Here is a 16810-nt window from a genome sequence, read left to right on the forward strand (position 1 = left end):
TGTGTGTGTGTGTGTGTGTGTGTGTGTGTGTCGTCTTCCTCTTCTCTAAATAATAATAATGATTATTACAGAGCTGTCTTTCAACTACTAGAATATAACTATATATAAGTAATATTATGGCTTGTCTTCATGCTACAAGCCTGTAATACCAGCACTTCAGGATACTGAGGCAGGAGGATTGCAAGATGAGCCTAGCATTGGCAACTAGCATGACTTTGTTGCAAAATAAAAAATAAAAAGTGTAGTAAGGGTCGATGAGATAGTTCAGCAGACTAAGCATTTGCTTAGGTAAGCACAGGGGCCGGGTTCAATCCCCGGCACCGCTTGCCGCGACGGCCCTGCCCCCAGGTGCTCTGAGCTGGCAATGGAGTCCGAGCATGATAGTGCATACCTGTAATCCCAGCACTAGGGAGGCAGAAAACAGGAAGATCACTATGACTCCGAGCTGCAGAGTAAGACCCTGCACACACACACACAAAAAAAAAAAAACCTTAAAAAAAAGTGTACTAGCTTCAGTAGTACATACACTAAACTTAGAATGATACAGAAAGGATTAGCATGGCCCCTGTGCAAGAATGACACCCAAATTCCTGAACTGTTCTGTATTTTCCATGCTTATAGCTGGTAATCTGAACAACTAACTTGAAGACAATAATATGCACTATAACAACCATTGTTGAATTCTTATTATCTTGTTTAGTGAAATTCTGTATCATTTCTAATGTTTTTACCATTATTTATTCTCTTTATAAAAAATAAAATCGGGTTGGGGAGATGGCTCAGTGGAATAAGCGCTTCCCTGGCAAGCACAAGGGTCTGAGTTCAATCCCTGGTTCTGCAAAAATAAAATAAAATAAAATAAAATAAAAAAAGAATAAACTTATTAAGTAAAAAATGGGCTAAGGATGTTGCTCAGTGGTAGAGAACCCTGGGTTCAATCCCCACTATGAAAAAGGACAGGAAGGATACAAGAGGTGGAGAGGAGAAGGGAAGGAAAAAGAGGGAGGAAGGGAGGTCACACTTAGAACATTTGTACAGTATACATATTCAATAAACAGCAGCAATAGTAGCAGTAACCACAGTTGTCTTTCTGTCGTTTCCAAAGCACCATGAGTGGGAAGATGAGGACATCACTAATGAGGGGTAAGCATGAGGCAGTGTCAGTCTGGGAAAGCAAAGAGGAAGACCTGGGGGATGGGATGGGGATGAGACCAGGGGCTGGAAGTGCAGAGACACGGGGATCTTGGTGTCAGAGCAGCAAGGAAAGGTGATCCTGGACTCTGTCTGCCTCAGCTACCCTGATCCACCACTTCCTTCTCTGCCCCTTTCTACTTACTTCATCTTTGCAGGTAAGTCTTTCATCCAGCGAGTGTTGCCTCATTTCTCTTTGTTTGCATTGTGGCACTAAGAACTGGACCCCTGGCCTTCACACTGAGTTACATTCCCAACCCTTTTATTTTTTGAGACAGGGTCTCACCTACTTGCTAAGTTGCCCAGGCTGGATTTGAACTTTGCACTCCTCCTGCCTCAGCTTCCCAGAGAGCCTGCATTACAGGCATACACCATGATGCCCGGCTTCAGCTAAGGTCAAATGTAACCAGAGCATGGGGAGAAGGAAACAGAAAGGACTGAGTATGTCTCGATATTTTGGGATTCTTGGACTCATTCATGCTTGCTAAATGCAGGGACCACTGTGCAAGATGGAGTCCATGCAAAGCAATCGTTGCAAATCCTGGGGCACTGAAGGTGTGGCTGGGGCTTGACTAGATAAAAGAAAACCCTCTAAGAACTGACGTCTGGTAACTGAAAGAGCCAAGAGCAGTACTCAGATGTACACAGATCCCTAGCTCCTGAAGTTCCATGGGTCGTCCTGGCTCAGAAAGAGGCTCTTGCCCTCTGTGAGCAGAAACACTAGGTCTTGGGGTATCTCAGGGTCCCAGAGAGACAGATGAGGAATCCGAGACTCACAGAAGATGATACGTGTGTATCAGAGGCCATATACAACCAAGCCCAAGCCTCCAACTCCAGCTCCAGACCTCCCCAAGGCCAGCACAGAGATAAGGGAAGCTGACAACATCCTGAAGTGCACTGTATCCTGGCACACACTTGCACATGGCGATAGCCAGAAGGAGATTATTTTTAAGTGCGAGGGATTGAGCCCAGAGCTTGTGCATGCTAGGCAAGTGCTCTACTGCTGAGCCACATCCCTCAACACTTTGACACAGGATATTACTAAGGTGGCCAGGCTCAGCTTAGACCCAAGACCCTTCTGGCTCAGCCTTCCAACTAGCTAGGAGTATAGGCATGCACTACCATGCTTTCTTGATATGTACATAAGACCCTTCTAAGATCTGTCAATAATGTCAACCATACTGTGCCTAATTTAATACTCCCCCTTACTGATTTCCAATTCTAAATTAAAACAATGTGTTCAAAAGTCTTTATGAGCTCTTAACACATTAAGAAATCTTTTTAAATGAATTAACTGGTACATAAAAACAAAATTATACCATGCTAATGGGACACCATATGATTGTTTCAATTCATTATATAATGCCAAAATCAAGCACTTCCCTCTCTCATATACTTATAATTTCATTATGGTAGAAACGCTGTATTAGTGCTTACTAGAGTCCAGTGCAGAAGAGTGCAAAAGTCTGTCTGCACACTGGAGACCAGAAGGATCCACTGGAAGGCATGGAGCCCAGGACCGTGTCCTCACAGCAGCAGGCTGAAGGATCCTCAATGGGAGAATGACAGGTCTACGCCAGAAAGGCCCAGGGGCCGGAGTTGGAAGCTGACGTGTCTGTGCCGGCAATTGAAGGATCTGAGCCCGAAGGCTGAGGGGTCTGCAGTGGAAGCCAGGAGACAATGCCCAAGATGAAGATGAGGACTGAAAGCTCCCCAGGAGGAACAATCCAGCTGAAACCTTTCCAAAGAAAAAGAGTCAAAACAAAGTTCCTCCCAGGAAGATCACAGATCTCCTTCATGGTAGTTGGTGCACTGGCTGTTGGTCTGAGCTCTACAAAAAATGACCTCAAAATGTGATCTGCCCCCCTTGAAGAGGGGGAACTGTTGGTTAAATATCAAGGCGCAGGTCTAATGGTAATGTATTATCACATCAGCCCTCTCCAGCAGTTTCGTGGCCTTGCCAGACATCCACTATGATAAGTAGGTGTGGAAGCAGTGGTCCAACCTAGCCAACCAGGCTTCATAGAGAGGGAAGCTTGAGTTAGCATGCCATGGAGGAAATTACTAAGGATCAGGGGCAAGAAGAGAAATGAGAGGAAGAGAATGCATCTCTTTGCTAACACATGACCTTTGGGAGATGTCATTATTCTAGTGGTTTGGGGAAGTACTGCTATGAAGATGATTAATTACATGTCCCCATCAGAGGTTGAAAGTAACATTAATAACAAATACCAGGCCCGGGGAATAACTCAGTAGAATAAGTACTTGCCTGGCAAGCGCATGGTCCAGAGTTCAATCCCCAGTACCACAAAAAAAAAAAAAAAAAAGGAACTAGGTATGGTAGTGTACTCCTGTAATCCCAGCACTGTGGAAGGCTGAGGCAGGAGGATCACAAGTCAGACCTCAGCCTCGGTACGTTAGCAACTTAGTGGGAGCCTATTTTGAAACACAAATTACAGGAACTGGGCATGTAGCATATGCCTGTAATCCCAGCACCAACACTCGGGAGGTTGAGATAGGAGGATCACTGCCATTTCGAGACCAGCCTGGGGGCAACAAATCTGAACACAAGGCCACCCCAAACTACAATTCGATACCTTGTCTCAAAAAATTATAAAAGAGTCTGGGGCATAACTCAGTGCAAAGCCCATGGGTTCAGTCCCCCATACTACAAAACAAAGAAGCCAAGAGAAGAATTCAACAGAATGTGGAGTAATTGGTGGGGGTAAAGGATGAGAGCTGTGAATCTCTGTACAGGGCCAGAAACCTGGGCCACAAACACCAAGAAGGGGCATGAGAAGCAGCACAAATCTGGAAGAAATGAGAGTTGGGTAATTAATGCCTTTATTTACAACAACTCAGCAAGCAACTCAGACAAATACAACTCAGACCTTTGATTCCAGGAAACTGAGTTTAGTGGCATTGCCTTAATAACTGTAGAATCAGAGGGTGACACTGACCTGCCAGGGGATCAGAAGTCGGCACTCAGGAGGTATCATGTGAAGGTAATGCAGGGAGCATCGGGGAATCCCTGGAAGTGAAGCCAGGATGTAGGGAACATGGAAGTGAGTACTGGAAGTAGCTGGGACATGGCGCTCTGGGAAGGGAGGTGCGAGTGAAATCCAGGACCATGGTACAAAGATTCACCGGTGCTGTGCTAAATAGTATGGATGAATCCTGGGAGTGAAGAGGGGAAAACTATGTGACTGACTGATATCTGGAGCTGAGGAAAGGTCACACTAGTCAGTGGCAGGAGAAAGATGAGGAGGCCAAGAGGCCAGAGGGCCCCATTGGAGTGAGTCGTAGTCATCGGGGATCAAAAAGAGAGAGGAAAGTGTGGGGATCTGAGGTGCATTAGGGAGGGTTGGTGATGCAGGTGGCAGAGAGATTTACCAAAATAGAATAAGAGTTTGCTCAGATCATAAAGCACTATCAAGAGGGACAGTAGCGAGCTTCCAAGAAAGGAATTGTTCCATGAGGATGAGAGGTGAAAGTCTTTGTGAAGGATTGAAGACATGGGAAGGTCTGCCTTAGCAAATATAGTATGTTGGAAATGCATTTTCCTGGCCTCTTGGTCCTTGTAAATCTTCAGAAACAACTGCATCATAACTGAAGCTGTGCATTAAAGCTGTAAACGGACTAGGTCACAGGAGGCCCCTTCTCACTGGGAGATTTATTGTTATTTCATACTGCTTTGGGTCAGTGTTAGCACCTTCTCTTATGGATTTACTTGAAGGGGGGTGGATTTTGGTTTTTTTGTTGTTGTTCTTTATTAATTTTATTGAGAAATAGCAATGAGACAGTATCAAAACCGATTAATAGGACAGTTTCAATAATTAATACATTGCATATTGTTGTCTTTGTAGTGGCTATTCATAGTAGAAGATGCAGACATGATATCCTGTCCAAACACTATTAGTACAAATATTTATGCTCATTGATTTAAGAGAAAGTAGCTGTATATCTATCCTAACTATTTTGTATATACAGATACAAAATTGTCATTCATTTGTATCCCTATTTTTTGTTTCATTTTGTCAGAGAAGGGTATTCCATTGCCATTTAAATATTGTAGGTGTGTGATTTTAGCAAAATATTCCAATATAGTCCAGTAGTCCATAATAGTAGTGGGTTATCCATAGGACTGGCAGTATCAGAAGTTGTTGACTTGAGCCCTTTACAGCTCAGCATACTAATATGGCTTTATTTTTTATACCTCATTATTATACTTTTCTTCTGGATGGCCAAGACCAAGATAAAGCAATGGCCGTGACTCATCCACATGGCTGACATTGACAAAGGATCTACAAACTGTGGTATAGGGTTTCAGGCTAAAATCCTGAGGGGATTTGACTGACCTTTTCAGATACAAAAGTTATATTTCTTAATATATAGGTCTTGCTTTGTCTTGGGTCTTAACCATCCAGCAGAAAAGTGTATAGTAATGGGGGTGGGGGTGGATTTTGCTGCTGATAGCTTAAGCCCTTTTCTTGCCAATGGATAATCACACTTGTCAGGATGTGTGTGTGGTTGTACTTGAAGATGCAGAAGAGGATTAATCCAGAATGCCAGCTCCATTTGCAGGAGGAAGAGCAGTATAGGCTTGACATCATGGACTGAGTTTGGCACAGGCAGAAGGGGAAGCACAGAGGGATGCTGAGTGGGCCACTGAGTCACATGGGCTTGTGGCAGGGAGGAGGGACTGGGTCTTGAAACAGATTTAGGGATTTTTTTGGCTGAAGCTCTTACTCATCCTAAGGTGGACTCTCCTCCCTGGAGTCTTCCTTATAGCAGAGTTCAAAATGCCAGGTCCTGGATTACTAAGGGCTTATCCTGAATACAGCTAATAAGAAAAAAAATGGTGTGTATATATATATATATATAAAAAGTAGAAACAACCAACCCAGGGCAGGTGAGAAGAGATATCAAACGGCATAGATCTGAGAGGTGATTTCTTCTCCGGGAGCCGCAGGTATAGGTGGGAGTCAAGTGGGCCTCTGTGAACAGAAGAGTCTAGTTTTGCCCAAGCCCCTTAATCCTATACCTGCCTCTGCCACTCAGCCCACACACGACACAGAGGTTCTCAGGGAGAAATCTGAGCCCTTTCAGACGTCTTTCCACCCTGGCTCCTCAGCCCCTCACTCTTGGCACAGCAAGCTGGAGAGAGGATGCCTGACTCCTTCCAAATGGACCAGAGCTTTAGAAGACTCCAGAGAAGCCAGGCACAAGGGCACATGCCTGTAACCCCAGCACTCTGAGAGGCTGAGACAGAAGGATTGCAAGTTCAAGGCCAGCACCTACAATTTATCAATTTAGCAAGATCCTGTCTCAAAAAAATTATAATAAGAGGCCAGGTTTGTTGCATAGTCTGAGGTCCTGGGTTCAATCCCAGGTACTGCTTAAAAAAAAAAAAAAATGGAGGAGGAAAAAAAGCAGAAGTCTGGGGAAAAGTGGAAGGGCAGAGGTGATGGGGTTCAGGAAGAACCCAGGCCTCCTAGATCACACAGGGTATGGCGCACCAGCAGGGAAGGTGGACAATGCCTTGGGACAGCTGGGTTCCCAGAGGAGGCTAGATAGCAGGGGAGGAGGGGTAGAAAGTACTGAGTTCTGGGGAGTAGAAAGGCCTTAGGGAGCAAGCACTATACCCTACAGTGCTGGCACAAGGCTCTTGGGCTCAAGAGCAGCCAAGAGCCTTTTCCTGGGAGAAAAATGCCCCCTTGACTCTGCCCAGCCCATGTGCCTATCTTCCTTCAGGTCCCCCCACGAGCCCCTGGCCTGAGTCTAATTGGACTGCCCCACAGGAGTTCATAATCCTGGGCTTCTCTGGGTGGCCTCCAGGCCTCCGAGTACTGCTCTTCGCCCTGCTCCTGCCGCTGTACCTGGCCACCCTGGCAGGGAACCTGCTCATCCTGGGTCTGGCCCTGGCCGAGCCTGCGCTGCACACACCCATGTACTTCTTCCTGGGCGCACTGTCAGCTGTGGAGGTGGCCTACACGCTGGTGCTCACACCGCGCATGCTGGCCGGCTTCCTGCTGCCTCCTGGGGGCCAGGCCGTGGCCCCTTCCACCTGTGCTGTTCAGATGGGCCTTTTTGTGGCTCTGGGCGGCTCTGAGTGCCTGCTGCTGGCTGCCATGGCCCTGGACCGCTATCTGGCCATCTGTCACCCTCTCTACTACCCTCAGCTCATGACCTCAGAGGTCTGCCAAGTCCTTCTTGCCTGCTGCTGCATGGGCGGCTCAATCCTGGCTGTAGGCCTCACCACTGCCATATTCCAGCTGCCCTTCTGCCATGGTGGCCTTGTGAACCATGTCTTCTGCGACCTCCCAGCCGTGCTGGTGCTGGCCTGTGGGAACCGGGAGCTACAGGAGCATGTGCTCCTGGTAGCCTGCCTGCTGCTGTTGGTGTTGCCCCTGTTCCTGATCCTGCTGTCCTACACCAGGGTGCTCGTTGTCATCCTCGGGGTTGGGGATGCTGCAGGCCGTCGCAAGGCCTTCAATACAGTGGCATCCCATCTCACAGTGGCCGTGCTCCACTATGGCTGTGCCACAGCCATGTACGCCAGGCCCCTGAGCAGCCGATCCCTAGAGGAGGACAAGCTGGTGTCACTCATCTACATCAACCTCACCCCACTGCTGTACCCAGCCATATACACGCTGCGCAACCGAGACATGCAGGGTGCCTTGCAGCGGGCCATCAGCCAGAGGACACCAGGGACAGCCCACCAGGGCGAGCTTACCTAACACTGGATGCCAGCTTGAGATTTCCTCTGCTGATGGGAATCTCCCCATCTGAGGCTCCCCAGTGCTCACTGGGAAGAAGCTTGCAGGTGGCATCCAAGACCTCAAATCCAATTCCAACTCTAGTGGAGCTCAGTATCTGCTGACATTTTGAACCAGATAGTTTTTGTTGTGGGGGACACAATACACTTTAGAGTATGAAGCAGCACCCCAGGCTTGCTTACTAAATGCCACCCCTGAGATGTGACAATCAAAAATGTTGTTGGAGGGCTAAGGTGTACCTCAGTGGCATAGTGCTTGCCTAGCAAAGCTCAAGGCCCTGGATTCAAACAGGAAAAAAGAAGTCACTGGACACTACCCGTAGGATCCCTGAGGGAAAAATATCTGCTGACTGAGAAGTGCTCTACACCAGCCATACAACATCTTCCGAAGAGAAACAAGTACTGCTGTGAAGTTTCCAGAAGCATTCCTTATAAACAAAGATTAGACACAAATGCCCGCCCCAGACCCAAGTGTGATCAGGTCTACTTATAAACAGTGCAGGCTATACAGAGGTGACTTCTCTAAACTGGTGTTCAGCTCAATTAGTGAGTCTGGCCGAGGCTGCGTAGGCATCTTCATGAAAGCAGGCACCTGACGAAGGACCAGCATTGTTATCAACAGCCATAGGTGAGCTCAGGCAGATGAGCTGTGATACCACAGAGCTAAGATCCGAGATCATGTCTCCACTGAGGCCTGCATGACGCCAGAGGAAGATTCTTCTCCAGACTTGGCCACAAAGCAGGTCATCTGTTCACTGTAACCTAAATCTGCCTGTCCCTGTCCCTTCCACAAGACTTCTTTGTCCCCTCTGCCAAGCCGTGCCAGCCTTGCCACTTGTCCAGCACAGCCAGCCACAATCCCCTCACCATTTTCCTCAGTGAATAAACACCAAGGTTCTGGGTGGCTCATAGCCTCCTGTTTCTGGAAAACAACTGGTTACCCCAGATCCCTGCTGCATCCTTAGTTTGTTTCTTGCTCTTTCTTCTCACCATGCACCACAACCCTGGGAAGGAGACTGGAGTTCACTGCAGGATTCTCTGATAACTTGCAGCACATTCACATAATGAAATACAGTATACCTTGGTTCATGAATGATTCTATTTGCAAACTCTGCCTTGGGTGACAAACACAAACACATCTTCCCCAGCATCATGGAATGGATGAAGTTCATGAACCAAGGTAACACTGTACTACACAGCTGTTAGGATGGACTCCAGCTGTCAGCTGAAATGGACACCCCAGTGTGATGCTAAGTCTACAAAGTGGGACCCAGAGAACACTTACCATGTGGTGCCACCCAATAAGCAATGACAAAGTGATGTGGCTGATGTCCTCAGAATGTTTACCTGGCTTTAAGTTGCTGGCAGAGAGCTTGAGGGAGACAGACTGGGAGTTAGGAGAGCTCTCTGTTTTCATTAGGGTGGGAATTACAGGAGTGTGCACATGGGCAGACTTTTATCATGATGTACACTGAAGACCTGTGTCCTTTGAGGTGTATAAAATAAACTACAACTGACTTTATTTACAAGACACAGCAAGCCTTCACAAACTTTTGCCTCTGTCACGCTGTTGGATGGCCCTGGGGTGCCCAGTTCTCAACTGTGAAAATTTCTATGAGTGCAGGACCCACCCTAGTAAACCTTTCTGGGTAGCTGCCCAACAGTTATAACCACTGTACACTAATTTTAGCATCTGCTTCAGTAACCACCCACCCACAATTATAGCATGAGCTTTTTAAGGGCAGGTTTTCAGATTTTCTTCTTATGTTTCCAGGTCCATGAACTTGAGAGTTCTTAATATTTGATGGAAGACTAAACCACAGAAAAGCTCTGGATTACTTGAGGGGGGTCTTAAACATTAGCGCCCTAGGGACACAACTCTAGAATCCTACCAAGAACAAAAACATGTCCCATGTAATCTTTCTTTCCTTCCTTTTCTCTCTCCTCTTTTCCTGCCTGTCCCCTTCTCTTTGTACTGGGGATTTGTGGAGGACCACCTGGATGACTCTCCTTGAAAGGAGAGCAGTTATCTCCATTGTAGCTAATGGCCCTATTTCCATGTACTGATATATACAGAGCTGGCTAGGACTTTTCCTTATCCCTTCAGTTGATGTTAGGTGATGCAAATCAGTCCAGCAGAGGTGCTGATGTATAGTCTTTGAACCAAGGTGACAGGCTAGTCTTACCCCATCCCTAGTCCCAAAAACCGTGTGTGAGCCAGATTGGATGGAGAGCCATGCTCCATGCTGTCAGCTGGGATCAGCCTCAAGATAAGAGGCTATGACTTCCCAGGACATAGAAGATGACACATCAGAGCTGATGCACCGATCCCAAAACATTAGATACTGCCTCTACTGTGTTACACACATTATTCCCTCTGCATGCCCTTCTCTCTGCATACTGTGAGGTAAATACAGGCTTCCTACCCAGCCTGGCTCACAGCACTCACTTTCCGTCATTCTCACAGTCACTCATCCTCAAGCCCTTCCCTTATTCATGAATAAACCTAGGGTTTGGCCCAGGGCTGATATCTTTGGTCCAGTTAGTCATTATCATAGCTGGACTTAGGACCCCTGGCTCTCCATAACTAAAATATGCCTTCATGTCTCTATTCTTGCATTTGGCTTGCACTAGAAGTGGTGGACTGGAATTAACTCACTAAAAATTCCAGTAACTTTTCATGGGATTACAAATATAAACTTCTCAGACTGTGACAAGAACTGAGAAGGCTTGATATTGGGATGAAACCCAGGGCCTTCACCCTGAGCTACATCCCCAGTCCTTTTTATCTTTTTGAGACAGAGTTTTGCTAAATTGCCCCCAACAGTCTCAAGTTGGCCAGCCTTCAGCCTCAGCCTCCCAGAGTAATGGGATTACAGGTCCTGTGCCACCTTCCCTGCCCCTGGAGTCTTGCTAGGCATGGCAGAGTTGGTTGTCAGCAGCCAGCCAGCATGGTGGTTGTTGGATGCAACTTACCAATGCCAAGCAAGGAACTATGAAAATAATAGGCCTTTAACTTGATATAAAATACAGTATTCAAAAACCTGAGAGGCCCAAGCCCAAGATCCAAAAGCTCATGGAATTTTTATCTAAGCTGTGACTAACAATTATTCTCAGCCTAAAAATACACCTTAAAATGTCCAAAAGTCCATTTACAGACATACATGTAAATTCTGCATCCCACCCTCCTGCCTAGAGACTGTACCTTTGTGAATGCTCATTTGGAGCATGGGGAGAAATATACCTGGTTGGGCAAGATGGTGTCAAGGTTGGCCACAGAAGTCTCTCGAAAGTTCCTTCCTTATCACCTCCAACCTGCCTTCTGCTCTGCCAGTATCTGAAACAGACAGAAATCTTGTCCTCCTCCCCAGATCTCACAGGTAAGAGGGCAGTGATCTCCCTCAGGTGAGATTTAGGACTTTTTTCTTTCAAGGCTTTATCTGCAGAGCAGTTTTAAGTTCACAGCACAATTGGGAGGAAGATACAGAAAGGCCCAGGACCTGCCGCTGAACACTCAAGACTCCATGTGGGAATCCTGAGAAACCTGACTCAAGGCTATCCCCAGAACATCTTGTCTTTGCTTCCATAAGTTATTTTAAAGACCACACCACACTTTCATGTTAATTGCTCTGTTTTTCAACAGGACTCGAATGGGGCCAGGTCAAAACTCAAACATAGCTCAGTGTTGGGCTCTGCACAGTAAGCTCTTATCTATACACACCCAGAGAGAGAGGGACAAGCTATCCACCTGTCTACTCTCTCCCTGTACACATACTTTGAAGAAGCCTGGATTTGAGTTATTTCACTGCCAATACTCTGCTCTTGGTGGCCTCAAAGTCTTGGTCCTCTTGTCATTGAAACACAAGGTTCTGGGTTTGCAAAACTAGACCCCCTGGGCAGCTTCAGCATCAACTGGTGTTTGGTGGTCTCTACACAGCCAGAGTCTGCAAACTGACTTTGAACAGTGAATTATGCATTTAAAAGAATGTTAGCTTTTGATTCTCTGTCATTTCTAGCTGGGTTTTTTTCCAATGCTTTTTGCTTTAGACCATCTACCACATTGGCCTAAGGGAGCCCTAACCTCACACATTTAATATACATCTTTTAGGCCAATGAGATAGCTTAGTGGACTAAGCACCTGCTTAGGCAAGCGCAGGGACTGGGGTTTGATCCTGGGCACCATATGCTGCGCCAGCCCCACTCTCAGGCATGCTGAGCCAGCAACAAAGTCCAAGCATGGTGACACGCACCTGCAGTCCCAGCACTGGGAAGAATGAAAACAAGGAACATTGTAAGTCTGAGTTGTGCAGTGAGATCCTGTACCAAATACATCAAAAAAAAAATTTTCTTTTAGATATACATCTTTTAGCAACATTGATTGAGACAGACCAAAAGATGTAGTGAAATTATTAGCTTCCAGATTTAGGGGCTCTGTAATAATAGGAAGACCCATATATGGACTTTTACTTAATAGATTCCTACTATACCTATTATAAATTACAAAGATGGGGGTATTGTTTAACGTAGAAACAAACCCTTGATATATAACATCCTATATGTTTGGTGTCAAGGTCTACAAACTAAAAAGCATGTTTAGTTCACCAATGAGGCTCAAAAATAAATATTCTGTTTTCGTGGCAAACTCAGGAACATAAAGAACCCTCTGTACCATCTGGAATTGTTCTGATGTGTATGAGATCTGCTATCTTGATGATATAATTTATTCTCCTATTTTAAAGCTTAATATCCACAGCTCACACAGATACACTTCACGTGTATCAAGCACACCAGGTAAAAATATGTCACTGTTCACAGGCAGTCACCCATGCAGCTTGTCCCCAGTGTGGATCTGATGGTGGCGGACGAGATCAGCTTTCTGAGACAAGACTGAGCACTCAGAGGACTTCTTGCCCAAGTGTGTGTGCTGATGGATGGCGAGGCAGGAGTTATAGGACAAGGCCATGTGGCACTGGGCTTGGCTATAGGGTCTCTCTGGCATGTGGCTGCTCTGGTGAGGAGGAAGTGTGACTTTCAGAACAAGGCTGCAAGCGTGCCTGCTCCATCCTTGCACTCCGGGCACTTGGAGAGCTTCTGTCCTGCAGTCTTGGCTGTGGACCACCGCAGCCGCAGGTCACCCTTGCTTTGTCCCTAAGGTGCACACGGTGATGCAGGACCAGCTCGGCATGGCTGGAGAAGGCCTCTGCACTTGGTGTATGTGTGGGCCTCCTACCACCCTGATCCACACAGGGGCCATCCTGGCCTAAAGCTTGTCTATAATGTATGTAATCGGCAATCGGGCTCAAGCTTTGAATAGCGGAGTAAGTTTCCCTGTCTCTGGCACTTAAACCTCCTCAGGCCAGGTAGATTTTGGGACTGTAAGCCATGGCTGGCTTCCTACTCTCCCTGCACAAGTCACCATGGGTCCCTGCTAATCAGATCAGAGCTTGGGTTCTCTGGGAATTTTGTTCCAAGTTTGCCATATTCACGGCCCCAAGCTAGTCATTCATTTTCATCTGGGTCTGCAACGTAGCCCAGGTGTCTGTCCTGATGTTCCTGCTGTCCGTCCCCTTGGATATCAACTTGCCACACTTCCAGAAAGGTGAACACAAACTTTTTCATCTTTAGTGCTGATAGCACAGAATTCATACCAAGGACTAGTTTTGTGACTTTGAACCTCACTGCCCAGACTAAAAAATAATAATTCTGCTAACACTACCTAGTGCCTTAGCTTTTAAAAAGAAAAATACTGGAATCAGAGAGAACATATGGATGATGAACATAAGTAGCTCTGCTGCCAGTAAGTGTGATGTGGCCAATTGGCAAGAAGCAACACACATGAAAAACTGAGCAAGAAGTGGAAACCAAGGGCCAGCCAAATAACTCCATGGATTAAAGTGCCTGCAAGCAAGTGCAGGGGCCAGGGGTTTGATCCCTGGGCCTGCCATGCTGGCCTTGCCCCCGGGACACGCTGAGATAGTGACTAAGACTGTGAATGGTGGTGCATGCTTGTAATCCCAGCTTTTAGAAGCCTGTAAACAGGCAGATCACTACAAGTCTGATCTAGTAGTGAAACCCTGAACACCCTGTAGACCCTGCCCCTCCCCGCCCCCCAAAAAAAGGGAAGTGGAAACCAACTGGCATGAATTATACCTGCAAATCCCAGCAATCTGGGAGGCTGAGGCAGGAAGGTCCCAAATTCAAGGCCAGCCTGGGTAACTTAGGGTACAGTGAAACACTGTCTCAAATAAAAAGTTAAAAAGGGCTGGGGCCCCTCAGAGCAAAGCCCTGGGTTCAATCCCCCTTTATTATGTCTATATTCATTGTTAGACCCCTAGACTAGAGTGGCCCTCCCTGCCACAGTACCAGAGTTCCTGTGGCTTTCCTGTGGCTGTGTCACCATTTTCACAAAGCCCCCCGGCCCTTGTTTACGCCCAGTGGACTTCACTCTCACTGAGCCCATAAGATGTTCCTCCTGTGTTGTTGCCACGTCACTGCAGACCCACCTCAGAATCTTGCATACGCAGTTCTGTATCCCATGCTGCCCAGCTCCTTCCAAGCTTGCTTACTTGCTTTTCTTATTTTGGTGATACTGGGAATTGAACCCAGGGACTTTGCATGGAGCTACATCCTCACACACACCCTCCCTTTTTCTGTTGCGATAGGATCTCACTAAGTTCTCTGGGGTGGGCTCAAACTTGCATTCCTCCTGTCTCAGCTTCTTCTAGAATGCTAGGATTACAGGTGTGCACTACCATGCCCAGCACCCAGCTCTTATCTTCACCTACAGTTTCCACTGCACCCCAACTGCTGCTCACCTCTGGTACCCACCTCTACTCCATGGGTGTCACCCTTCGGTCTACAAGTCTGTGGGCTCCAGAGCTCAGTTGCTGAGGTCCCAAGAGGAGGAAACCGTTGCCTCCAGACATCACCCATCAAAATTCTCTGGGGTGAGGTCTTTTGGGGGGTTTCCCAGAGGCTTCTGGCATCAACTCTTGGTTAATGACAACGTCCTAAATGACAGAAATGCTTACCCTGAAGAAGGAAGGTTTGGTGAGTGTCCACCACAAGCTGCTCATAGAAATAAGGACAAATGAACTATTGGCTCTTCTTCCTGAGCTGTTGTGGGGAAATCTTCAGTTATAATCCATCAGGGGCCACCTCACAGGCCTTTAAAAGAATTTCAGAGTCATATAAAAAGTAACTTACTGGTGCTGGGTACAAGAGTCCCCAGACACATGAAGCAAGGTCGACATATTAGCTGCCAAAGTTTGGTCAACTAGAACCAGATGGAGAATCAGAGTCAACCAACAATGAAACAACCCAGGCTTGTGATATGTTTGGAGATGCAGTTATAAGAAATGGGAAGGATACAGATCAGGAGAATTTCTAAATAGGGGAGAAAGACAACCTATGGGATCAAAGAGAGAAGACAGAAAAATGAGAAGTGGAGCAAGTCTGCAGTGACTGAGCTACACAGTTCAACATGTAGAAGCAAAGAGCCCACTTCCCTTGAAGGAGGATGTACCTGGTGTGTCATTATTGATGGCAAAAGTCAGGTGATAAACACGAGCAAGTGTCATGTAAGGAACTGGGGGGAGGGAGATACAATGGTGACAGTCATCAATTTATGCTGAAGTGAGGCTGGCGAGATAGCTCAGTGGACTAAGCACCTGCTTAGGCATGCACAGGTTCCAGGGTTCTGTCCCAGGCACCACTGCCATGCTGGCCCCACCCCTGGGTGTGCTGAGATGGCTGCAAAGACCAGGCATGGTGGCACATACCTGTAACTCCAGCACTGGGGAGGCTGAAAACAGGAGGATCACTATGAGTCTGAGCTGCATAGTGAGACCCTGTACCAAATATATTTTAAAAAAGAAAAATATATATATATATATATATAATTTATGCTGAAGTATAAAAATGATTGTCACCTGCTTACAGGTGAGTGTAGAGACAGGAATGTAGGTGAAAACAGAGCCCAGAACAGAGAGCACTGCTGCTCGGGTAGAAGGAGGAAAGGCCAGAAGAGCTCAGATTCTCTTCCTTCCATGCCTCTGCAAAGACAAACTTGGAGCTGTTCACTCTCCATCTGTGTCAAGAAGTATGGAAGACAATGCGGCGAGCATGCAACCACTCGCTCGTTCCTCGAGATGACGCATTGTTCTTCCTAGGCCAGTCTGAACCGTGCACGGCAGTTCACGTGGACCTGAGAGTGTTGCTTCCCGGAACAACTGCATCACAGAGGTCTGCTCCAGCACAACATCCGCCACTGTTTTCCGGGTGTCTCACAGGATTTTCGGTTGTGTTCCTTTCAAGGCTGTTATGATTAAGGAAACCCCCTGCTATACCTCACATGCAAAGATCCATCAGATAAGTTTCTAAATGCCTAAAAAAGCTGTATTTCCCCAGAGAAGAGGGAGTGCTTGTCCCAGTCAGAGAACACAATCCCATTCTGCATGGACTCAACTGGACAAGTGTCAGGCACAGATTGGCAGGGCACCAGATAGCCCTGGCAGCCTCTGTCCCTCCCACAGCCCTGACCAGCATCCTCCTCACAACGGCCCCGGCTCTGATTTCTGCTGCATTGCTGCTGGCTCTAGGCACTTTAAAAAGCACCTTGAGATTCCCAGAGAAACAAAGCACTTGCTGGAACATGGTCTCTCCCTGCACCTGTGGGCAGATGCCGGGGTCAGGAGAAGAGGATGTGAGGGGCCAGGCTGGACTTGTGGCCTCTGCTCAAGGCAGGGACACCTTGTGTGAGGGAGCCCCATTATCACAGCAGAGCCCTCACCTTAGAAATGGGAGGGGAACTCAATCATTTGTGTGTGTGTGTGTGTGTGT

The 16810-nt window shown here is 47.0% G+C and overlaps 1 protein-coding gene and 1 non-coding gene across 2 annotated transcripts in view; both read left to right on the forward strand.

The window, feature by feature from the left end:
• Nucleotides 1-7931, forward strand: part of LOC101591884 (olfactory receptor 10AC1-like) — a 9348-nt gene extending 1417 nt beyond the window's left edge. Inside the window, exon 2 of the mRNA XM_023713372.1 lies at nucleotides 6993-7931. Within this exon, the coding sequence (XP_023569140.1) occupies nucleotides 6993-7931 (939 nt within the window). The remainder of the gene's footprint in view (nucleotides 1-6992) is intronic.
• On the forward strand, nucleotides 504-610 carry LOC111816398. Its single transcript, XR_002820802.1, has one exon. It is a non-coding gene; the product is annotated as a U6 spliceosomal RNA (small nuclear RNA).
• Nucleotides 7932-16810: the final 8879 nt, after the last annotated feature.

This window comes from Octodon degus, unplaced genomic scaffold (genome assembly GCF_000260255.1).
Source record: "Octodon degus isolate 3935 unplaced genomic scaffold, OctDeg1.0 scaffold00031, whole genome shotgun sequence".
NCBI lineage: Eukaryota > Metazoa > Chordata > Mammalia > Rodentia > Octodontidae > Octodon > Octodon degus.